The following is a 25,833-nucleotide window of genomic DNA, read 5'->3' as shown; positions in this document are numbered from 1 at the left end:
TATTGGGTATGTATGAGAGGTCAATAGACTTTCATGAAAGTTTTCATCTTAAACTAGTAGCCTTTACTATTGTTTTCTTTTCCCTTCGACAACAAATTGTGCAACATCTAAAGTCACTGATCAGTCTTAACATCACTGAAGTGGAGACAGCCAGCTAATGTGTGCTTCCCAGTGTGATGTGATGCAGAGCAGAGCCGTCCCCCTTTCTGTGAGGATATGTTTAAAGTCCACCTTTGGATGCCTGAAACCTTGGATGGTTCCAGATCCTCTCTATACTATGCTTTTTCCCATATGTACATCCCTATGATGAAGTTTAATTTGTAAATTAATCATGGTAATAAATTAACAACAGTAACTAATAATAAAATACCACAATTATAGAAACATGCCAGCATCAGTTCTCTTGCACTTTGGGGCTTTATTAATTAAAATAACGACTGCTTGAACACAAATAATACAGGGACATTTGAAAATGTATCTTACTGTATTAGTAGTTTTGTCTGTCTCTAATGGGTGGGTAGCATATACAGTGTGGAAACACAGGACCAAGGGATGATAATTGATCTGTGTCTCAGGTGGGACAGACAGGGATGGAGAGATTTCATCATGCAACACAGAATAGCATGTAATTCAAAACTATGGTTTATTTCTGGAATTTTCCATTTAATGTTTTTGGACAACAGTTTCCTCAGTAACAAACCACAGAACGTGAATCCACAGATAAGAGGGACTACTATGCATCATAATCCTATGAAGTGTTCTTGCCAAAAAAAATGAACTTGTGTCTAATAAACCTCTAGATCTAATTATAAGTTTATAAGAAGCATAGCATGGAGAAATGTCTAAACAACACTGTGAGCCACACCCGGGAGACGGGAACAGTTTCAGGACAAATGTTCCACATTCTTCCACAAACAAATGGCCTGCTTTTTAAAAAAAGGAGATACTTTTATAGATCAAAAGACATTTAAGGAGATATATTAGTGAAATGCAGCATGCAGTTCTTAGATCCTGATTCAGAGAAACCTCCTGAAAAAAGCAGTTGATGCAAACTGAAAATAGAATATATACTTGGTATTAGATGATGTTAATGAATTAATGTTACTTTTATTGGGTATAAGAATTTTAATATAGCTGTATTTGATAAAAATCATCTTTTGGATATCATGAGGTATTGCTAGGTTAAAAATGTGATTTTTGGGAGGGTCATAAGTGAACTGAATTCCAAGTTAATGGATGTGTTTTTTGCTTTAACTTATTTGTAAAATTAAAGAATTGAAGCCCTTTAAATTTTTACTTCAGAGCTGCTGTGAAATTTTAGTTTTTCTCAATAATGCATTTATATTGTGACATTTTTAGCCTCATAAATTCGAAATTGATCAATGCGAATTCATTTCATCTTAGGGAAATAATAAATTTCTGAATACATAAAGGCATACATTTGTTATAATTACTTCTTTTAAAAGATTTAACTAAAGTTACATTTCCAGCTTAAATTTTGTATGTTGCTATTTTACTCAGTGATTCTACAAATCAACAATCCATGGGTAAAATGGAAAAAGGCACAGTTGACCTGAAACCAGAAACTGCCTACAACTTAATACATACCATTCTGTTTGGATTCTTGGCATTGAGTACAATGAGGTATTTTTGTCTTACCTGTTTGTTTGTTTTTTAATTTGACCACTTTTGATGTTATCTACCAATATAGTTTGGAAAGTGACAGTCATCTTCATTAATGATCATGGTTCCTATAAAATCATTCTTATGTACTGTCTTCTCTCAGTATAAAGTATTCATCACCAGTTTTTACAATTAATTAGAAACATGCCTCTATGTCTTACTCAAAACATAGTTCTCAAAAGGCAGTGGAGTTAAACAAACCCTTCGGCAAATGGCATCTGCATAATTTTAAGTAAGATTTTGCTGTCATAGACTGTAAAGCTGCCTTTATACGTGTCTCAGAATCCAGGTTTATTCACAACTAGTGCTTCCTAACTTGCACCTGCGTCTGTTCTTACAGAATGAAATACCTCTGGACGTCACACATGTGTGTGTTCGCATCATTCGGCCTGTGTAGCCCCGAAATATGGGAGTTACTTCTGAAGTCAGTCCATCTTTATAAGCCAAAGAGGGTCAGTATCATCCCTTTTTCCATCTCCTTTTTATGACTTGTAATATTTCTTTCATACCACTTCTTTTTTTTAATAGTTGCCTGAAAAAAATCTCCACCAATGAGACAAAATGGATACTGAAATTGAAGCTAAAAATACGTAATTGACATATTAAGATTTTATAAGGAATTATTTTAAAATAATTTTATTTTCAAAATTACTTTTGTCTCAGGCTATAAGTTAGATATGTTCATTGTACAGAATTTGGAAATACAAGGCACAAAAGGGGAATTAAAATTACCAATAATTTCCTTCAGAATTATAACTGTTAGTATTATAATGTATTTTTGTAAAGATAATTATTGATACATGTATGATAATTTTTCATAACCTATAAATGCAGTTTTGAACGGTTTGTTCTCTATAAATTCACTAGGTGGCAATATGGTAGAAGCTGCAGATATCTTACAAATGATTAGAATCCTAATATCGACTCAGTTATTCTGCATAGTGGAGACTTGTGCTCCATTAAATTATATTTCTGGTATTTTTTTTAAAGGCATATATTTACAGAGCAAAACTGTAAGGCAGAAGTGTTCAAAAAAACTGGGCACAGTGGCTCACTCCTGTAATTGTAGCTGCTCAGGAGGCCGAGACAGGAAGATCACTTGAGTCCAAAAATTTGAGTCCAGCCTGGGCAACATAGCAGGACCCTGCCTCTCAAAAAAAAAAAAAAAAAAAAAAGGTTCAAAATACTTGTAATCTAAATAGTGTCTTTCTTATATAGATATGTATAATGCGATATTCAGTACCGATATTAATTCTGCTGTATCTGTGCTATAAGGTAAGACTAATTTTCCTCATTCTTGTCATTCATGTATTTAGCAAAATAATTGCTTTGATTCAATATATTTTGTGTATCATTTGGCAAATAGAGTGGTTTGTGGAGGTTATAAATACTCCCTGAGCTTCTTACTGAAGTTGACATTGATAGAAAAATGGATCTTTTTCCCAAATAGTTTTAACAAGTAAAAACATGATAGTGAAAAGTACTATAGCATTAATAATTCTAATTAATTTTGGTTTAAACTCTTACTATTCAGCTGATGCAAATTCTGAAAATAAGATGTTTTCAGACCTATTTTGAAATGAAAGTAGAAAAATTATTTTCCCCCATTACCTGATTTATATAGAGTAAGAGATTTTTAAATGTATCTTACTTTAAGCTCCATGTCTTATTAGATACTTATCTTCATGAGAGAATTAGACACATAAATAGAGTCTAAGTAGGCTTTTTAAAATCTGTTCTTCAGTATCAATAGGAAGTAAGTGAATTTTTCATATTCTCATTTGACTAGTTTCTGAAACAGCATGAACTGCCCTTTAATTCAGAGAATTTCTTGTAAGAGACAGGGATCAGTGGTCAGGTTGACTGTGTGTGGCTCTTTCTGTCACATCTTAGACATTGATAGTCTTGAATCATCACCAGGGCAGATAGCACAGACTCTTTTATCCAATTGAGCTTCTGCCCTCTCTTTTTAAAAAAGCTTAACAGATTCTTTTAGATTTTTTTCCTTTAAATTTTATTTTAAGTTAGAACGATGGACTTCAAACTACTGTGTAGAACCCCTGATTTGGGGGAGAGGCTAAAAGCAGGGGTGATGGGTCCTCCCACAGAGAGGATCAGCTAGAGCAGTTCAGCTTTGGGGTTTATTTGCTTATATTTTCATGTAGGATTTTGTGAACCAAAGGTTTCAAGCTAAAGAAAATATTGCTAAATGCTATATTGTAAATATTAAAAAAAAAAAAAAATATGTTCTATCATGAACCTGTCTTATCAAAACATTTACCATTAGCAAAAACTCTGTGGTAACTCCTAGATATTAAAAAAACACACAAATAGATTTATGCCTCTCCGCCTATGGAAATGTTATTGCTCCAATGTAAATAACTGAAACTTATTAAAAACATCTAGACACCAACAATTAAGGATTAAATAGTATATGTTACTGAGGAATCCAGTCAGTTTACATTTACACAATGATTCTGAAGATTAAAGCACCCTCCTCACAGAAAAGATAAAGCTCATGAATGTTTTTCTCACCACTGAAGATGTACCAAACAGCAACCATCTTTCACACTGCCTGTGTGCATGTAGGTTCAGTTCTTTTATGTCTCAGCTATTGAAATTTTACTGATTTTTTTAAGCTATTTGACAACCGAGGTCTATTGTTCATAATAAAATTAAGGCAGGACATTGTATAAGAAGTAAACTGTCCTAGGAAGCATTGGCTCTTCAAGCGTCATCCTCAGATAAGCAGCCTCAGCGTCTCTTGGGATCCTGTAAACATGCCTACGTTTGAGTCCCACTCCGGACCTACCAAATCAGAAGCCTGGGAGTCCAGTCCAGAAATCTGCGTTTAACCAGCCCCCCAGGTGATGCTGATGCGCCACCAAGTTTAAGAACCCCCTGCTGGAGAATCTCTTGAACCCAGTTGGCAGAGGTTACAGTGAGCCAAGATCATGCCACTGCACTCCAACCTGGGCAACAGAGGGAGACCCCGTCTCAAAAAACACCCCCCCCCAAAAAAAAAAAACCAGGCCTCACACCTGTAATCTCAGCACTTTGGGAGGCCAAGTCAGGTGGATCACGAGGCCAAGAGATTGAGACCATCCTGGCCAACATAGTGAAACCCCGTCTCTACTAAAATGTAAGAATTAGCTGGGCATGGTGGCGTGCGTCTGTAGTACCAGCTGCTCGGGAGGCTGAGGCAGAAGAATTGTTTGAACCTGGGAGGCGAAGGTTGCAGTGAGCTGACATCTCTCCACTGCACTCCAGTCTGGCACCTGGTGACAGAGCGAGACTTTGTCTCAAAAAAAAAAAAAAAAAAACCCTGCTGTAGCATTCACAGGGTTTCTCAGCAGTGGCACATTGACGAGCCAGAGAAATCTTTGCCGCCAGTGGCAGGGAGGGTCCTGTGTGCTGTAGGCTGCTCTGCAGCATCTTCACCTCTGCCCGCTTGTGGAAGCACCTTTCCCCTGGCCACAACAACCAAAAATGTCACCAGACATTGCCAAACGTCCTGGGGCTAGGCTGAAGGCACAATCTCTCCCCTCACTCCTCTTGAAAACCACTGCTATAGAAGAACCAGAATGGCTAAAGAAGCCATCATCTCGGCCCGGCGTGGTGGTTCACGCCTGTAATCCCAGCACTTTGGGAGGCCGAGGCAGGTGGATCATGAGGTCAAGAGATTGAGACCATCCTGGCCAACATGGTGAAACCCCGTCTCTACTAAAAATATAAAAACTAGCCAGGTGTGTTGGCAGACGCCTGTAGTCCCAGCTACTCAGGAGGCTGAGGCAGGAGAATCACTTGAACCCGGGAGGCAGAGGTTGCAGTGAGCAGAGATCACACCACTGCACTCCAGCCTGCCGACAGAGCAAGACTCCATCTCAAAAAACAAAACAAAAAAAAAGCCATCATCTGCAGGAAATCCTTACAGTTTTCCCTAAGTAAGGGAGGATTCCTTAAGGAATCCTCCAAAAGACTGTTAGCCTAGTCTCTCTTGACATAGGACTTCAGGAAAAATCCTAGTGCATTCAGCTTTCACTGTATAAAATAGTTCAGATATTTCATCTCCGCAAAACTTACATAAAATCACAGAGAAAATAAAGACGTTATGGGTATGAAACTGAATCTGTTTTGCAACTATTCCAACTCTTAGAGACTTATCTATAAGTAATGTGAATTCATATATTTCAAAGCCTGATATCAGTTTTACATTGCAATTGTAATGAGGGTTTCAAAATTTCTTGTTCACACTACCAATTTTGCTATGTCTCTCTTTAAGATAAGCCTATTAAAAGGGAAAAAAGCATGTACTAGCCTCCACTCTGAAGTCAAGACTTTAATAAAATAAGCACTTTGGTGTTGGTAACTTACCTGGATCGCTGAAATCCCTACTGCTGATTGGTAAAAATGACAGTTAATTAATTCAGCACGTTCTTATTGTTAAAGGAGTTTGCCACAGAATTCTTACTAGATTTTAACATTTTCAAAATTAATAACAATAACTTTCAAACTAGAAAAATATCTAATATTTATTGAGTTCACAGATTTCAAATATGTTTATACTATAAGAATTAGAGCATTTCATTAAAAAGTTGGTATTCTATTGGTTATCAAATTAATAAGGAAAACTAGATAATTGAACTATTATGAAGATACCATTTAATCAGTAATTTTTACATCTCTTCCAAAAACTAGAACCAGAAGTGCTGACACATGATTTTTCATCACTAGCAATTTTCCTGATTCACCTACCCAGGAGACAAGATTTGAATGAGCAGTAAAAATGGCCAAAGATGAGATGACCAAAAAAAAAGTGATAGGTCTCAAACACAGCCAGAGATCAATCAGGTGCTGCTTTGATTCTACTAGTGGTTCTTAAATCAAATATTATATTTTCTACATCAGTGGAGCATATATACATTGTCATTGGTCTTCTGTGCTAATATGCAAAATGAATTCTGCCTTTAACCTTAGTATGTATATAGATATGATCAAGTCTTTTTAGTCAACTGTCATTTGATAAAAATAATTAAGGTTTAGTTAATTGAATTAAATGGACTTAAGATGTTAGGTAAGTGAGTAATTCAGAGAGTAGTTTTTACATTTTGTTTACAAACCCTTAAGTAACTCAGGTTGACCAGGAGGCGCCCAGTGGTATAAATAGAGCCAGATGTACCAGGTTTTCCTGGAGAGCCCTACGTTCTTCTCTCTTATTGTACCAGCAGTTATATTAATATATGTCAAATCATTTGACCAGATTTCTGGCACAGAAATACAATCATGCTATTATGAAATGGAAAAGGGGCTGGATTTGGAGCCAGGGGCCATAGCTCTGCCACTTGTGACCTGGTCAAGTCAGATACCCCTCTGAGCCACAGTTTCCACACTTGTAAATGAAAAATAAATCCCAGTGGGTGATGCTGCCTGCCACATCATCCACATCATGGGTTATTGTGAGGATAAAACACTGCTGTATTCTAAAGCATTTTTGCAGCTATAAAACAGCACTGTCTTCTGCAGGATACATTCTACTTTTAGGGTTAAATTGCATGGTATTTGTTAATTACCTATTCCTAAAGGACTGTGAGCTTTCTCATGCTTGGCATTCTTGTCATGTCAAAATAATGTTTTCCTAGGTGTTAACATCACATACAGTAGCATTTTTATGACAGTAAGATAAAAATCTCATTTTTAAAAGTTGGCGAGACCTCTCGTCCTAATTAGCTTCAGCTGAAGATAATTTCAGAAACTTCCCAGACGCTACTTCCCTTTTATTAGGAGGGTTACTGCGGAGGTGAAATAGTTGTATATTCCAGTTGCCATGTTTATTTAGTTCACACATTATATGCAGTTTATCTTTTTTTCATTTAATCTTAGTGACAGTTGTGGGTATAGGGGTGGATTTTGTTTTTGTTTTGTTTTTAATTTCAGTTCTGGCCAGGAATGATGGATGAACTCTCCGAGTTGAGAGAATTCTATGATCCAGATACAGTGGAGCTGATGAACTGGATTAAGTAAGAGGATTTTTTTTAACTTTTAAAATTTTAGGTGCCTTTTAAGAGTCACTGTAGACCACATTTGGTTTTGGGGGTTTTTTGTTTGTGTGTTTCTGAATCTAATTAGTTTTTCTTTAAAACTCCATATTTGAAAATAACTTCTTTCTATTCAAGAAATATTCTCTTTATCTCACGTGGAAAGGAAAATACCCCTTTGGAGAGGAAAACAGATTCAATAAATAAATTTCAAACCACTGACAGAAATGGCAATAACTGTTATGTCTCTGCCAATTTTATTTCTATTATTTTCATTTTAATACCATGGTGATTTTCTACTAATGGGGACACTTGAAAGTATGTTTTCTGGCTGGATGCAGTGGCTCACGCCTTTAATCACAGCACTTTGGGAGGCTGAGACCAGCTTGGCCAACGTGATGAAACCCTGTCTCTACTAAAAATACAAATATTAACCAGGCATGGTGGCAAATGCCTATAATCCTAGCTACTCGGGAGACTGAGGCAGGAGAATCACTTGAATTCAGGAGGTGGAGGTTGCAGGGAGCTGAGATCAGACTACTGCACGTCAGCCTGGGCAACAGAGCAAGATTCGGTCTTAAAAAAAAATTCAAAAAAAAAAAAGAAGCAAGCATTCTTTCCTTGTTAATTATTTTTGAATTATACTGTAAACCCCAGTTAAGTAGAGGCTCATGACAGCTCAGTGCAGATTTCATGTTAATTCATCATATTGCCAAAGCCTAGGACCAGAGAAAATTTTAGACACAAAACCTGGAACTTTCTGTTAGTGCTTTGGTGTCCTGTTGGCTCTTATTTCCGCCAGCACTTTGCTGTTTTGCCTCAGCATTCATCATCAGAATGAAATTTGTGTATTTCAAAGCTTTATTAACAAAACCTGCCTCCCACCAGCAAAAATAAACTTTCCTACCAGAGCAGCATTCCCATGCCCTATGATACTGTATTTCCCTACTTTATGAACAGAAAGCAGCCGTATAATTATTCACATGTAAATAGAGACCGCACATCATCTGTGGCCCCTTCTGAAAGCATTGGCTGGATTGTCCAAGTCACTTGGGATTTAAGTGACCATATCAGCACCTGCCCATTGCTAATGCTTACTCACCAGTACAGGTTAGCCCTGCTTTTCTGCAGAGATAGTGAGTGCTTGATAGCTGAGGTCCCCTCAGTGCAATGCACGGATTTTATAGAGATTTGTGTCTAAAACATACACATGGCTTTGGTCCTAATGTCAGGCTGGATTTGTCTAGTTGTAGTGAGTATAATTTTTCACATATTTCTAGTGCTGAGAGCACTAAGCCATGCTTTGTCTTTATTTCTATAATTTTAAATCATGCCAGACAATTACAGAGTAAATAATTCCTTCAGTATTTATTATATACAGGAAAAGAGAGTTATTCATGTAAAGGAAAGCTAATTACTTTTGCGTTAACTATAGTCAGCTGGAAATTTATGACGTACATCTGAAGGTGAGGCTGATCTTTTCTATTTTTAAGACTTTACTGTTGAAGTTAATACTGGAGGGTCCCTGCGTTCTGGTAGCATCCCGAATGTGGTGGGTCTTCCAGATCTCCTTGGATTAACACCATAAACACCCCAGTCTTTCAGGAATTAATTATAGAGTCATTAAAAATGTCTTCTAGCAGAGCCCCAGGTTATCTTTGGCAGTCTCAGACTGGATACACTTATTTGTAGTGCCTTTATTTTTATGCTTTTCCGCACAGCAAATTAAAGTAACGTTTCTGGCTTTGAAAATGGTGGATGAGAGATGATTGCTCCTCAGACCCTCCTTTGCCTACGGCTCCTCTCCCTGTAGTGCCTTTGTAGTAGGCATACTCTTTTGGCTTTTTTTTTTTTTTTTAATTCTCAGCAACTGAAGGGTTTGCATTGTTCCAAAAATTTGTTCTATTGTGATCTAATCTCAGCTGTTTTCCCCTAAAATTCTTCAAATCTAAATAATCATTTTTATAAAACTAGCTGCTTGGCATGTTTGCAAAATAAGCGTTAAGTGATGATGAATGTATGCCAAAAATAGGGTCTATGTAGACATCAGATACGTTTGTTTAAATCAACACTCAAATCCACACTGGCCTGTAGGCTTGGATTCCAAACGCAAGTGACTGCCTTAACCTGCCCTGATTTCTTCTGTTTTTGAAATATAAAATATAACCTTCAAGTTTCACCTCACTGCTTTGGTTAGTCACACGGTGTCCCTGTTATTAGCAGGTTTGAGTTGTGTTGGAGAAAAGGCTATGGCCTAAGGACTTTTTCCAATACATGAGCTGTGTCTGAAAGAGTCCCAAGATGCCTGGCGGAGAACCACCACTGTCTCTCAGGGCTGCCTCTGTCCGCCCCAGCCTGTCTTCCTGTCTGCAGTGTTCTCAGACAGTCAAAGCAGACACACCCAAATGTCTGTCTTCTGTCCACGCAGTCACCACGGCATCTATCAGACAGGGGCACAGCCTCCATTATCGGAGGGATGGCTGCCCCTGGGATGAATCAGAACTAGAGAAATAGTGGCCTATGGAATCCCTGGGGGCACCTCAAGTGACCCTCCCTTTTGACACAGGGCACCCCTTACCCCGTGTCCTTGCTACCGGGGTAAGCCACACCCTGCAGGAGGCATCACCATTGTGCTCCTGGACACAGGACTTCTGCTCAGAGACTCAGGCTTTCCAAGTAATTTTGGAGGGCTTCTCTGCTTTGAGGGTAAATTGAAAGATGTGGTTGCCTCAGTGGAAGTTGGTTCTTTTCTTTTTTATAGGCTAAAGAGATACCCTCAAGGGAAAATAAAGGGCATTACTTGAGGGCGACACTTACTTAAAATGAGAGGGGTCATACCCAAGGGGTTGGGTTCCTGTGGAGACTCTTAAATTCTTAACTAATTTATAAAGTTATTTCACATCTGAAGTTGTGCACTTATTAATACAATTCAGCAGATGCTGATGGAGCACCAGCTGTGTACGGACGCGGTGTGAAGCGTGTGGATGCGGGTGGCGCTCCGCTGCAGCTGCCTGTCCCTGGAGTAACCGCTGGGCCTCGCCTCAGCACAGTTGCCCTCATTCTTCTCTCCCAGATTCTCACCCTCAACTCCATTTTAAGATCTTCAGAGGCTTAGCAAGTTCAGTGGGAAAGTTTTTTTTTTTAGAGTTCTAATTTTTAGTAATAGAAACGTTTTATGCTTTCCTATCTTTAGCTCCTAAAAGGAGTAGAGATTTAAGTTTCAGTATGCAACCAAGAGTGTTTCGGGTTTAAGTTGCTCTTTTTTACAAGGATGTTGTGACATTTGACATGTTGTTAAAGTCAGAGAACCAGGCTGTGGTAGCCCCAGCTGCCTTCCCTGTGAGCTGGGAGGCACCTCCACCCCAGCCTTCTACACCCCTGCCTTTGTACGTTCACCTGCCTGCTGCTCTCCGTGTTACACCGATGTGCTGTGTGCCTTGTTTTCAAGCAGATTTAAATGCATATATTCATATTTACCCTTCTCTGCTGATAAGGTTTCCTGGATACAAAGATTAAAAACTTGGAATTTTTTTTTTTCCCCTTCTGGCATTTCTTTCAGCAAAAGCCAGGTGGTACTTTTATAGGTTTTCTGTGTGATTAGAAAGCACGTGTACTTCAGCAAGGCCGAATGCAACCGCAATCTGTGATTCCTGCCTTGTTCCTTTGTGTCTTTGAATGTTGGGTTTTGGTTCCTCAACATTTTCTTTTGACATTTTGCAAATAAGATAGATAGATCCATAGATTTGCATATTTTGAGGGATGACATTTTAGCTACTTTGCTTTAGGAAATTTTCACTGGAAATAGTCTCTTTTCAGTAATGAAGGCTGCGTGTGCAGTGTTTTCTCAATGGGCCTGAAAAATGGACCAAGTTAATTTCACATTTAATCAAAGCAGAAAGTTAGTGTATATTTAAAATATGATGTAGGCTAAGTTCAGACCTTAAATGCCTTTAAGCCTCTTCTTCATTTAGTGAATCATTTTGTATTTGCATAATTCTATAAATTTTTGAAGTGTAGCTAAAGCAATGTTCACACATTATATTATAATGCTCAGTTTCCCCATTAGTTAAATAGCAATTAACTTGTTGAAGCTTAGAGCTTCAAAAATAAATGAGATTATTTGTTCAAAATGCCATCAGGTCTTCCTGGAATGACATTTAAATTATATAATGTAAATCCATTTGACCTGGGAGTCCTTGTCATTATTTAGTGACATTTCTTACAGAACAAATTGTGTGCAGGTTGGGCAGTCTGCGATGGAGCTTGGCAAAGGGCTATAAAAACAAATTATCCTTTCATTTTATCCATCATTTGTTCAAACATTTGTAAAAATGGCTTTGTTTTTCTATAATAGAGAAATGTCATTCAATGGTTAAAAGCACATTAGCTGTTTTAGATACAGACCACAGACTGTATCAGGCGAGAGCGTAAAGGAAGAACGCCCAGCGTTGTGTCCATCACTGTGCTTGTTTTCAGCCGAGGACAACGGATCCCTTCTCCCTTAGCCCGCTATGTTTGTCACAAAATATAAAGGACAGTGGGTATAGGTATCCTTTTCAGTTTAGGAATGTGGGACTCATTGTTTCTCATTTTGTTACACTTTGCTTGTAGCTTGTCCTTTGGCATTTGCCTTATGGGTAGAGCGTAGTATTGGAAGTAGCAGTAATAGCTGCCAGGTTTACCACGGAGCTGGCGTATCAGACCAGGCCCCATGGCACAGAGGGAAGAAGCATCATCCTTACTGTCCTTGGAACTCGGTCGTTTTCAAAGAAGTGTTATTTTTGTTTTTATTTTATGTATTTTTTTGAGATGGAGTCTCACTCCGTCGCCCTGGCTGGAGTATAGTGGCGTGATCTCGGCTCACTGCAACCTTCACCTTCTGGGTTCAAGCGATTCTCCTGCCTCAGTCTCCCAGGTAGCTGGGACTTCAGGCAGCCACCACCACACCCGGCTAATTTTTGTATTTTTGGTAAAGGAGGTTTCAACGCATTGGCCAAGCTGCTCTTCAACTCCTGACCTCAGGCAATCCACCCGCCCCAGGCAGTCCACCCACCTCAGCCTCCCAAAGTGTTGGGATTACAGGCGCCCGGCCAGAAGTATTATTTTTAATTCATTTTATAGGCATGAGGATATGTGTATGTCACTGCTTTAAAATAAAGCCAAGTCCTCAGTGAAAGAGTATGTTAACAATCCAGAGGATTGTGGCACTAACACATTAAATAGATTACACTTCTTTTAAACTTTCTGACTTTGCTAATAAAGCCAGACATTAAGACAGTCACAACTGAATGTGCCTTATTCGGTTTTTTTCCCTGATTCCCCTGAGCAGCCATGTGTCACTCACTCAGCTGGGATGGCCCTGCTGCTGCCTTGGGGCTGCACCTGCTAGGGGTTGGGGGTGGGAGCCACCCAAGAGCTCTTAGAACCTGCCCAGGAGAGAGCATCTTCAGTGGCTGTTTCATTTCCAGCTTAGCGGAAGGCCTGCAGTAAGCATTAGTAACTCTGTGATAGACTAACTCCAGCACTGGTTTATTGAAGTGTTTGTCTGTAATGGGAGCTGTTAAGTAAGCTTTTTTTTTTTAGATGGAGATTTGCCCTGTTGCCCAGGCTGGAGTGCAGTGATGCAATCTCAGCTCACTGCAGCTCCTGCCTCCCAGGTTCAAGCAATTCTCCCTCCTCAGGCTCCCGAGTAGCTGGCATTACAGGTGCCGACCACCATGCCCAGCTATGTTTTGTATTTTTAGTAGAGACAGGTTACACCATGTCGGCCAGGCTGGTCTCGAACTCCTGACCTCAAGTGATCTGCCCACCTTGGCCTCTCAAAGTGCTGGGATTACAGACATGAACCACCATGCCTGGCCTAAGTAAGCTTCTTGAAGACAGGTTGTCATATCATGTTTGCCAACCCAGCACATAGTAGACCCCCAGCAATGTTTTTTGAATAAAGAATAATTTTATAAGTCCCTGGAGGGCAGTTGAGGACTTTAAGCATTTCAGCTTTTGTGAACTCTGTGATTCATCCAAGGGCTATGATTATAGTCCAGGAGGCAAGCTGAAACCTTGGTCATTAGCTGTGACTAGATAACAGGGCCTGTCATCTTATCTCTGCCGTAATTATAAAATGCATGTACACACAGCTTTGTGCATCTTTGTGGTGCTGAAGCTGCAGAGATTCCTATTATACATTCAAAACGGTGATGGCGAGGCAGTCTTGTGATTGGAATGGATGTTGTAAGCTCAGCTGCCGGGTTTGTCTTTTGTGTAGAAGGCCAGCTTGGCACTGTTCAGGCAGTGAGACTACAAACCAGGATCATTCGCCCCTGATAGCTCTCGCCTCCACCTCCTGCTCTGCCAGGCGTGGAAACCAGACTCGTGTTTCTTCTGCATCCTAAATCTGTCTAGTTCAGAGGACCAAAAACAGCCAGTTTTTGGCATGGATGTGTCAAGTTACTGTATCGTTGATTGCTGTGGAATGGCTTATGCCTGTTGAGAGTATTCAAAAGGAAAGAAGCCTGGCTTGGAAAAATGGTGGCACTTTTTAAAATTAGTATTTGTTCGTACTTGTTTCTGTTAGCAATTACACTCTAAGTGAGGGTAGCACAGTACACAAGGCCCAGAGTAAGTGTTTAGTGTTAACTGAATTAAGCTGAATTTCAGGAAAACCTTTCACTAAGGACTTCTGTGCACCTTTGCGTTTTCACTGAAACCGTCCTATTTCTCTGACCACGTGTGACAGAGTGTGAGAGATTGCCAGTAAATTGTTGGTACAGGGACAGAGCTAACATCTATTTGTTCTTGTGTTCCTGGGTCTGTCAGAATGACAAGCTCTCAAGTGCAGCCAAGCTCATGTGAAACTTTTTTTCCTATTGGAATCTGCATTCTAGACTCTGGCATGGGCAAGGGGATGCAGATTATGTGTCATTATGTATGCTCATTGTCATTCCAGCCACTTTTTTTCCTCACTTAAGAACACTTATTGGAATGCAAGTGAATGAGAGTGTCATTGTTAGAAAGAAAATCTTGAATTTTTCAAAAGTAAACTATTTGTAAATGTCACAACTTGAATTGTAGGATGTCTTGCTCGTAGACATCCAAGGCCTCTGTTGGATGGCATTCACGCTGGAGTCTTAGCACTGAGTTGGAATAAATAAAACATCCTGGTGGGATGTATGAATATGATGAGGCTTCTCTTAGAAACCGCAGCACTAGAGCTAGTTGCGTGCCCTGCTCCAAAACCATGGAGAACAGCCTGCCATGGCTTTTTCTGCAGAGGATGTTGAATTTTAATGATTTTAAATAAACTCCTCACAACTATCTTCCTCATTTTAGTTCAGTCCAACAAGCACGGGCTCCTCTCAACACAAGAAGGATAAATGCATCCTGCAGTGTCCTCAGTGGGCCTCTGTGGGAAATTCTGCACTGGGGAGAATCCCTAGAAGAGAGAGCTGTTAGGGCCTCCTGAGAAATTAACTTCTTGACAGCTTGCAAGTGACTCTTAGGTTTCCCCCCTCAAAAAATAATAATAAAATAAAAGGGAAAAGAGTTAAATCAACTACTGTGATTCATTTTTTTCCAGGGAGGAAAAAGGAAAAATGCTTTCCTTGTATTCTGAGAGTCTTTTCTTGGTCCTTAGTCCCTGCCCCTCACATACCTGGGAGGCAGAGAATTGTAGCATGATGGGAACGGGAAAGCGAGTTTGTGCCTTAATGCTAGGGTGCCCTGTGTTCCTTAAACTGCATAGAGTTAGTCATAATCAGGACTAAAGAAAAGGTATGTGTAAAATATTTGTGTTTTCACATTAGAAGTATTGTGTATCCCCCATATTGAGTAAAAAGATATTGGCTATTTTAGAATCTTGTTTCCATGTTTTTTTGTTAATTCTGTTTTAATTTATGGTGGTATCTGTGATTTTTTTTTTTCCTTACTGCTTTTTTAAGCAAAAACCCTTGGAACTGACTCGTGATCACCTGCAGTTTCTGGCTTGATGACTTGTTACATGTTGCTCTAGGTAGCCCTTTTGTTAAGTTCAAGATGCAAAGCAGCTTTTAGGTTCTTTCTGTTAGACTCTGCCCCTCTGGAACAACAGCAGGAGTGGATTGTGGGTCTTGGCCTAGAAGCCTGGACTCGAGCTGCATTCCCTGCCTTCTAAGACAATTCCTTATCAAAGTAAACCTAGCAAAGCAGTAGGAACCTTCCCCACCATTATTCTGGTGAACAGTCAAAAACAGATACAAAATGTTGCTATAAAAAATAATGGGCTTGTGCAAAAGTAATTGTGGTTTTTGCTGTTACTTTCGGCAAAAACCGCAATTATGTCTGCACTCAATAACTTGAGTACAAATCAAAACCCAAGCAAACTCTTGTGGTTTTTTTTTCTGACTCGTAACACTTTGTAACATAGCTGGATTCTTCTGAAAGAGTGATATTGGCTTCTTTGTTGTCTTTAAGAACCTCTTACCAGTGGATCCTTAATTCAGACTCTCAAATCTTTCAGCTCTAACACTCCAAGAAAGGCTGTGTTTGCTGGGAGCATGCAGTTGCTGGCTGGAGTCAAGCTGTGCACAGGAAGGACCCTAACCAACCACCCGCACTACGAAGATAGCAGCCTGAGAGAGCGGACCAGAGCGGTGAGGGTCGCCTGTGCCTCCCCTCACTTCTTGTGGGCCAGCCATAATCTGTGTGTCCCTACGTATGGTAACGATGGGGTTGAAAACTACACCCTCCAGCATTAGGTTGGGGGTGTGTTAGTCTGTTTTCACGCTTCTGATAAAGGCATACCTGAACTGGGCAATTTACAGAAGAAAGAGAGGTTGAATGAACTTACAGTTCCACATGGCTGGGGAGGCCTCACAATCATGGTGGAAGGCAAGGAAGAGCAAGTCATGTCTTGGATATGGATAGCAGCATATGACATGGATAGCAGCAGGCAAAGGGAGCTTGTGCAGGGAAACTCCCCCTTGTAAAACCATAAGATCTTGTGAGATTTATTCACTACCATGTGAACAGCACAGGAAAGACCTGCCCCTATGATTTAGTTACCTCCTACCAGGTCCCTACCACAACATGTGCGAATTCAAGATGAGATTTGTGTGGGGGCACAGCCAAACCATATCAGAGGGGAAGTCAGAACGTAAGTGCGCAGAGCTTGCATCTCCCGGTTCGGGACCTCTGCCTGCCCACCTCCACTGAGGACATGTCGTTAGGCCACAGGTCCTCCCAGGGGAAGAACTGAGAAGACACATGCCTTGAAATGTACAGAAGAGAGCATTTGGGAGCAAAGCTTTTGGATTAGGCAGGGGACGGAAAAGGAGTTGAGGCATGCTGGTCACATTTCTTACGGACCATTCTGAAGTCTGGGGTTTTTGTTTTTTAATAGATAATAATATAGTCTCATAGTTCAAAATTCAGAACATATTTTTGTATGTATTTCCCTTTTGGGAATATGGTGAAAAGCCTCTCTCCCACCATTGTAGTTCTTAGTTCCCCTCCTAGAGGGCAGATAATGTTAGCAGTTTCTTGTTTCTCCTTCCGCAGGTATTTTATGCATATACAAATATCAGGGGGAGGGCAGTATTCTTTTCTCCGTTTTTACAAAAGAAGTGACATTCTACATTCTGCTTTGGCACAGTATATTTTGGAAATCATTGTATATTCAGTATATTAACAGCTTCCTTGTTATTTTTAAAGCTGCTTAATATTTTATGTGGATGTGGCATATTTTATTTATCCATTTCGACCATTTCCCTGACTTTGGTGATTATGTGAACAATGCTGCAGATAAACTTGTCTGCATGACACTCTTTCCAGGCACAGTGTCTGTCTGTACAGCAGATTCTTGGATGTGGAAGTGCTAGGTCAGGGTTGTTGGCATCTGTAATATAGAGTGAGAGATGTTATCAAGTCCCTTCTGTACGGATCGTGTTCGTTTACATTCAAGTCAGCAGTGCAGGAGGGTGCCTGTGTCCCTTCATCCTCACCAATCAAGTTTCAAACTCATAAACGTTTCCTAATGTCACTTTTTCTTGTTGGAATTTGAAAAGTTGTTGAAAAAGTCTTGTTTTGAGGTGAGATTCGACTAACCTAAAAACAGATGATTTTTACTAAATATCCTGATTTGTATAAGAATCATTTGAACTTAGACTCCTGCTAAAAATTCCTGCTTAGGAATTTTTTGATGGGCTCAAGTGTTCCAGATGGTTTCAAATTAACTAGGAGGATGCGAGAAAGGGGCTCCTTGGCTTTCCAGACACCAGGTTCATGAGGGGGTGGCCTCTACTGCTTGGACTGGAGACTACAGAAAAGACAGGTCGAGTGCACAGAATGTCCTCCTGGGCATCTCCTTTCTTGTGTCAACACAAGGGTTAGGCCCCAAACACTGACGTCCTGAAGGTCCTCCAGCTCTCCAGTAGTGACCCTGGAATCCTTGGAATGCCTTCCGTCTGAGACCTTGTGCTGGACTGCAGGAGAACACAGTTGTCACAGTCACAGCATCCTCCCTCCCTACCATTTCACCCATCCATATGGATGCATCGAATTAGGCCCTCAAGCCCAAGCCCCAAATCAGAAACCTAGCACTCAGAATCAGGGCGCAACAAAAGAGGCAGTGCCTCTCTTATCAGCCCCCACATACAACACCTCACACAACCTGTTTCCATTCCAGCCCCAGAATCTAGGACGCTCAGTTTGCATCCATCCCCTGAGGATGTGTGGCACTGGTGTGAACAGGAAGGGGGCCTCCTGTGGTGTTGCCCACGGTGTGCTGCAAGTGTCTCTCGCCCCCAGGATGGAAGAGAGGAAGAGGAGCAGTGGGGTCTCTCAGCTGAGATGCGGGGTAGCAGCGGTAGAGCAGCCTGTACTACTGCAGCCTAGGAGCAGGGACCCTCCAGGGATCCCTCTCCCCACCTGCCAGTATCAGAAGCTGGGGCTCCACCTTACTGGGACGTGTGCCCCCCAGACTGTCCCATCATCACCCTTAATGGGCCACGTTAGTCTGGAGGTCCTTTTTTTTTTTAAAGGTGGAGACTGTGTCCTATTTGCTCAGCCCTGTCATTTGCCTTGAGACAGCAGTCTTGGAATTGGTGTCTACTGATGAATATGTTCCTAACTTGAAGTAATATATTCTGAATCCAGATGTGTTCACCCTGGCGCACTGTCTCCCCAGGGCTTGAGCACTCACAGTGTTCTGGGGATTCCCACACACATACTCTCGGCCTGCAGATGAGGGAGTGCACTGTGGCCTGGGCTGGAGGGGAGCGCGCCTTGGCTGTTAGGTCTTGGACTCAACCCTGTGGGAGGTTACATCACATTCCTTAGTTAACTCCCTGGCAGTCGAGTGGCATCTGCCACATTGTATTTTTATCTCCTTTTGAAGGTTTATCAGATATATGCCAAGAGGGCACCAGAGGAAGTGCATGCCCTCCTAAGGTCCTTCGGCACCGACTACGTAATCCTGGAAGACAGCATCTGCTACGAGCGGAGGCATCGCCGGGGCTGCCGACTCCGGGACCTGCTGGACATTGCCAATGGCCACGTGAGCATGCTGCCTCCCCCTGTGCAGGGTCTCCTGGAGGGGTGGGACTCTGATTTGAATCCTAAGAATGTGCATCTTTATATCCATGTCTAGGAGACTTACACTACGAATCAAGTGTTCTCTTTTTCTCTTGCTTCCTGCAGAACCCCTCTCTTGGCACTTAAGTGACTGTCACCAAGGTGGGGCAAGGGAGAGGTGAGAGGGGAGCCCCGGGTCCCCTGTGTCACACCAAAGAGAGCAGCTCGTTCTTCAGCTCGTTTATATGATGGAGCTCTGCATCAAATGTGTCTGTTAAGGATTTTGCTGTTAAAAACAAAACCTCAGCCTTTAATCCCACAGCTCCAGCGCTTCATATTGGCCAGCCGCTGCATGGCGGGGACGGGGGGGCCCTCCTGCCCTCCAGCCTTGGTGGTGGATTCCCCCTGCCCCTCTGCTCTCTCCCACTGAGTGTCCTGTGTCCACTGGTGCGTTTCCACAGGCTGGTTTTCAGAGGCCAAGTTGCACTCCAGAGCGGAAAGGCAGCAAGCCGCTTCTCCCTTCTCCCTTCTCAGGAGAGTGTTCTTGGAGCTATGCCAGGTCTCATCAGAGCAAACAGATTTTCAGCCTTTAGAGGTGTGATGTGTGCTGTAATTAATGGTATGAAAACCAATAGATATTTGTTTACAAATTGGACAAAGTGACAAACCTAGCCTAAATTTGAAAAAAAAAAAAAAAAATCTTTACAGAATTTGAGATTCAGATTTTTGTCCAAGGAGAATAGTAGTTCATAACTCTCTTGAGTTCAGAAGTGGTACAGACCAAAGATGTGCATTTAAATTTTGATTTAAGTGTGACTTTTTCAGGTTATTTATTTATTTTTGGAGACAGGATCTCTGTTACTCAGACTGGAGTACAGTGGTGTGATCTTGGCTTACTGCAGTCTTAGCCTCCCAGGCTCAAGTGATCCTCCCACTTCAGCCTCCCAAGTACCTGGGACCACAGGCATACCCCACCATACCCAGCTAATTTTGTTGATTTTTTGTAAAGATGGGACCTGGCTGTGTTGCTCAGATGGGTCTCAAACCCCTGACCCAAGCAATTCTGCCTGAGCCTGCCAAAGTGCTGGGGTTGCAGGCATGAGCCAGCATGCCTGGCCTAAGTGTGACTTTTTCTGATGAGTTAGGAAGATTTCCCTGATCACAGTAGTTCTCTGTGTTTCATTTCTGTGAGAGAGATGCTATAGTATGTTCCTAAGAACAAGCAGATCTGAGTTCTAGTTCTGGCTTTCCCATTAATGGGATTATCGTGTGACACCGCACTCCCCTTCTCAGCGTTGGTCTGCACTTCTGAAGGGGGAAAAGGATGGGCCAGATGATCTCCAAGTGCCCATGGACACTGAAATAATATAATTTAATTTCACTCACAGGTCATTCTTGGACCCAGTACCTATTCCTGCTCCTACTGTCTTTTGTAAGTATGATTTCCCCCCCAAATTGTATTTGGGTTTGTTTTGGTTTTAGATGATGGATGGCCCAGGAGAGAATGATCCTGATTTGAAACCTGCAGACCACCCTCGCTTCTGTGAAGAGATCAAAAGAAACCTGCCTCCCTACATGGCCCACTTCACCAGAGTGTTCCAGAACAAAACCTTCCACGTTTACAAGCTGTCCAGAAACAAGTAGCGCAGATTTCTGCCCAGTGTCTATTTTTGATACAGTGAAACTGCATCATGATGAAACTCGGTAGATGACATTTCCTATGTAAGTAGGTAGCCCGAGACTTCAAGCTGTGATATGAGTAAGTTCTACAGATGTTTACACAAGCGTTGCCATCTTTGAAAGCATCTTCTACAAGCAGAAGTCTTTTTTGTCGTATGTCTTTCTCATTAATGTTCTTTAGCCTAAATGTTCACAGCTTTCTAAGAGTGACCTAGAATGATGTTGTTGGAAAGAATGATGTGTATTCTGTGGATACCTGGATAGGCACATATCACGTTGGAAGATGAGCACCTGCTCAGGATTTGAAATACTTTTAATTTTCAGGTGACTTAGGACAGCTATGATTGAATCAGCTAGACGGGATGCTTGACTTGTTTAATGATTCCCCTGGTGAAGACCAACTGGTAACTTTTTAAAAAGCTGTTTAGAGTCCTGTTTTACCTTAAAATGTTATAATATATTTTCCAATTATCATGCTTTTAACATTAACAAAAAAAAATCATGTTAGGTCTTTGTATCAAACATTTTGTTACACTCTGAAATTTAATGTGGAGTACTTCAGCGGTATGTGTCATGTATTTGTGTGTGTGTGTGTGTGTGTGTGTGTGTGTGAGTGTGTGTGTTAATGCTGGGCACAGAAAAGTGTTACAAGTTCCATATTGTAAGTCCTTAAAGGAGCAGAAATGTATGTAGCCAAGAAGAATTCATTAAGTTTAGTGTTACTATTTTAAAACCTACTGATACTCTTTAACCTCTCCTGCAAGTAACAGTTTTGCTTCATTTCTTACTCATTTCAATTTTTTGGGTTTGCAAAATTTTGTAAACTTTTTGTGTTTTTAGCCTTTGTATTTTTTACAGCCTAGAGCCTTGCAAAGTCTGAATATTTTTTAAATGTTATATCTTAACTGGTTCACTAATACAGTATTTTTCTCAGACAGCATTTCAGACAGCATTTTCATACCAAGTTTGACTTGTGGTCTCCAATCTTACTGGGAGGGCCCTGGTGTAACTCTTTTCCTTACTAAAAGTGCCTCTAACTCATGCTTATTTGTAAACAACAAAGAAGAGTATATGTACCTGCTCAAACTTTGTTTGATAATTACTTATATAATTAATTTCTAATGATGAGGATGTGTAAAAGTTGCTAGGAAGAACATATGATTCATTTAATTAAATCAAGATGGCTAATGGAATTAACTTTCCTCCCCTGTTCTTGCCAGGTGGAAATGATTTAAGCATTTCTCCTTGCATTTGTATTGAAGTAAATTACCATAGGCATCAAGATGGCTGCATCACATTTTCAAATGCTTTTATATTCAGTTGTTACTTATTAAGCAGCATTCGAAAAAGTTTTTACACTGTCACGTTGGACACAAGCAGACTCAGCTTTTATCAAAACTTGTTTAAATAAAAAATTGACAGTAGCTGGGTTGTTAAATTATGCAACTGAAACTCCTGAATTATAGCTTTTCTGTATCCCTTAATAAGATTGGAGACCACTGCAGTTTAGGATAATACAATAATAAAACGTTTTAATCAGTACTGAAACTTTAATTAAGCCAATAATGATGCATACCTGTTGTAGCTGACAGCATGGGTCAGTACATCCTTCAGCGAGTGCCTTACTCTAATTGAAACCAAGCACATGTAAGGTACAATATGTTAGACTGTGGTTTTGTTTTAAAATCCTCTGTTACGGCTATATTTAAATTTATTTTAAATATTCCTGTGTGTATTCATCTAAGCACTTGGGCATTTGGAGTCTCAATATACAAGAAACATGTACTTAAATTTTTATGCTGATCACCACAATGATGGCATACAGTGATTTTTTTTCATAGTTTAGGTGTCATTATTGCCAGCACCTTTAGTGCTCAGTCTTTAGTGAAAAATATAAAGTGCCAAAAAAACTTGCAAGACCGAATCCATACTTAACACTCTTTCCAAGACACTGTGACCATGTAAAGTAGAAGTTTTTATTTCCTGACGACCAAATCTCTCAACGAATCATGTTATGAATAAATATTTTTAGCACTCGTCAGTATTCTCTGATGTGACCTTCTCATTGGAGTACACAGAAGGAAAGCAAGGAAGAGCATCTGACTTCTGGCTCTGGCTTACAGCCTCTCCACCAGACCGAAGCAAGAGACCCACAGCTGCAGCTCCCTGCCACTCAGACCTGATTGGTGAGAGCCTCAAAGAATGGCTCTGTTTGCTATTGCTGGAAAACCCACCTGATTTTGCTTCTGAGTTAGCAGTCAGAAGACCCTCCAAGTACAATACAGTAGAAGTGCTCTTAACGGACTCTGCCTACGTGGCTCCCAGGCCCTGGAGTCTCCAACTCTCATGAGCCACCCGCCCTGGCACAGCTGGAGGCTGCTCTCTGGTGTTCTCAGTGCTCTGGCTCCCTCCCTTGAGTTGTGCGCCCGTCCCAGACTTCTCCGTGCAAGTTCTACTTCCTCTTGTAAGTACACAACTCAGTTCTAAGTATTTACATACATGCAGAACATACGGCTGTGAAAGAAAGAGCTCTTTCTGCAAAAATTAAGCTGAATGCTTTCGTAAGAAGTGATAAAGATTGAGTTGCCAATAGAAGTTGCTTTTAAATTAGGTGCGGCGGGGTAAATTATAAGATACTGGGGAAAATACACAAATCAAGAAAATTTCTGAGCTTAGATTGCTTCATAGATTTATTTAAGTACTCATCCCACCTTTACAGACTCTAAACTGAGAAGAAGGTACCCAGATCGTGTTATTGGTGTGATTTATGTGAGAAGTAGAACTATAGTCATTGGACCCTTAGGCAAAGGAAAACCATGTCTTTATGTCAGAAGATTAGCAAATGAATGTACAGTCACACAGTGTAGGTTGTGATTCCCTACTTTAACCTACCTACTTTATTAAATGGCCAACTCCTGATACTGATCACAATGGTTGTTAGAGATTTTAATGTAGTTGGAAGGTTCTAATCACTTTTATTACAGGCATTTGGAAAATAGGGATTAATTTCAAATGTATTAGCCAGGAGCATAATTAGATATTACCCAGGCCATTGTCGTCCTGTTGGTGATTTTCCCCACCCTTGTGAGATCAGCGTGACAAGAGAGTGTGTGGGTGTGTGTTTGGGTGTGTGCTTTTGGTTGGGTCCTGCCAGGTGGCAAAGGTTTTAAATATGTAAATACATCATCTGATCTGCATCTTTATTTCACAATGAACTAGAATTAAAGTATCTAATCTGATTTCATATTAACTTTGTCTAAGATGTAAAAATTTGAGTTCATCTTTGGCCCAAATCTACCTGAATTAACATGCAAATATTTGATTTTTAAAATTTAACTCAAATCGCAAAATCAGTAAAGTGTTCTCAGACCCTGTATTTTAGTTAATATGCTCCCAAACGCTTTAAACATGGCAACCTTTTGGACTAAGAGAGTGTTTACCTATTGGTGAAAAAATGCTTTTGAGATGAGAGAGTGTCTTACTTTCTTGTGGCAAATGATTTTCTGTTTTTAACATCCTTTGGGTACAGTCTTACAAAGAGCTTTTATAATTTGTTGTACTGAATTGTATGGAGATTGTATACTAAGTAAAGCTCTTTTAAATTGCATAAGATGAGTGTCTTGCCTTTCTTTGAAGATCAAAACTCAAGGAACCTGCTTGTGGAAGTGCATTGAATATTTGCTAAATAGAGCAAATCACTGAAGATGGATATGTAGGGTCTTAATTGTAACTGTTATTGTTGAGGGTGTTTATTTTTTCACATAGATTTTGGTTTGGCACCTGCTTGTTTTACTTGAATTCCAAGGTTACCGTTTAGATTTATAAAGAGATGACTACTGTCAGCAGAATTTATCCTTGAAGAGATAAATGCTGTTTTGACCTTAAGAACAGTTTCTACTTGATTAAATTCTGAGCCTTTAGTAATTCAAGAAGATGGGAGGTAGTGCACATGCTTGGTAAGAGTGTACAGATAACAAATGTATTAGCTGTTATGTTCAAAGCGGACGTTGAAATTTCAAGCAAAAATGGTCAGAAAGACAAATTGAAAAAAAAAACCCAACGGTAAGATCTCAAATATTCTGTACCGACAGGTGGTCCCTAGCAAAGTAAGAATAACAAACAATATAGTGAGAGATGTGGAATATGAATGAACTAAACATGGAATGGGCTGACATGGACACCAGGCACTTGACAGATGAAATGGTTTTTTTTTTTTCTCTACCCTTCCTTTCAGATAAGGTGTCTGAAACTCATTTCACAAACCCTTCTGTTAATATTTAGAAGTTGGCTCTGTAAGATTGTTTTTCAGAATGCAGATAATAGAACTATAGAGTAATGTGAAGTCAATTTCATGGGTTACAACCAATATTTAAAAGGAAAGGAGGGAGGGAGGGAGGGAAGGAAGAGGACAGCCCAATGGTAAAAAGTGCTGTTTTGTGGAAGATTTGTTCCAGTGACACATATAGCTATTTGTGTTTGAGAGGTACAATATAAAATATATTTCTTCTCTGAGATAGGCTGAAAGCCTGGCTTTTATTAGCTGGAGGATTCTGGGAGGATAACAGCTTGAACTTGTCTGTGTCTTTGCCCTCTGTGCTAGTAGAACTGTCTGAATGAATATTGATGATATTAAAGAACTATCGTAATGATAGAGAATGGCTGCGCTTCTGGCTAAACCCCACCCTTAGGCCTGGAACCCTGGCCCTAAGTGAAAACAGCTGACCCTGTTTTTCCTGCCCAAATGTTGCCTTTTTGGCCTGATATGCCCCTGTCCTGTGCCCATAAAAAGACTTCAGCTGGCAGAGCAACACAAGCCGCTGAGCAACGGGAATACAAGCGGCTAAGCAGCAGAAACTACAGATAGACCCAGCTACTTTCAGATGTGTGG

General features: G+C 40.5%; 1 protein-coding gene across 2 annotated transcripts in view; it reads left to right on the top strand.

Annotated features, from left to right (window-relative positions):
• DPY19L3 (dpy-19 like C-mannosyltransferase 3) overlaps positions 1-25,596 on the top strand; it is an 81,876-nt gene extending 56,280 nt beyond the window's left edge. The window contains exons 13-19 of one of the 2 annotated variants that reach the window (XM_032249162.1): positions 1,522-1,644; positions 2,024-2,135; positions 2,902-2,958; positions 7,618-7,700; positions 16,213-16,345; positions 19,090-19,248; positions 20,748-25,596. In XM_032249162.1, the coding sequence (XP_032105053.1) occupies positions 1,522-1,644; positions 2,024-2,135; positions 2,902-2,958; positions 7,618-7,700; positions 16,213-16,345; positions 19,090-19,248; positions 20,748-20,909 (829 nt within the window). In that variant the 3' untranslated portion in view covers positions 20,910-25,596. The remainder of the gene's footprint in view (positions 1-1,521; positions 1,645-2,023; positions 2,136-2,901; positions 2,959-7,617; positions 7,701-16,212; positions 16,346-19,089; positions 19,249-20,747) is intronic. The other variant, XM_032249163.1, reaches the window with a different exon arrangement.
• The last annotated feature ends 237 nt before the right edge of the window (positions 25,597-25,833 follow it).

This window comes from Sapajus apella, unplaced genomic scaffold, assembly GCF_009761245.1.
Source record: "Sapajus apella isolate SASKATOON/1434 unplaced genomic scaffold, GSC_monkey_1.0 scaffold68, whole genome shotgun sequence".
Taxonomy (NCBI): Eukaryota; Metazoa; Chordata; class Mammalia; order Primates; family Cebidae; genus Sapajus; species Sapajus apella.
The sequence above is the reverse complement of the archived record's forward strand: the minus strand, read 5'-3'. Positions and strand labels throughout refer to the sequence as shown.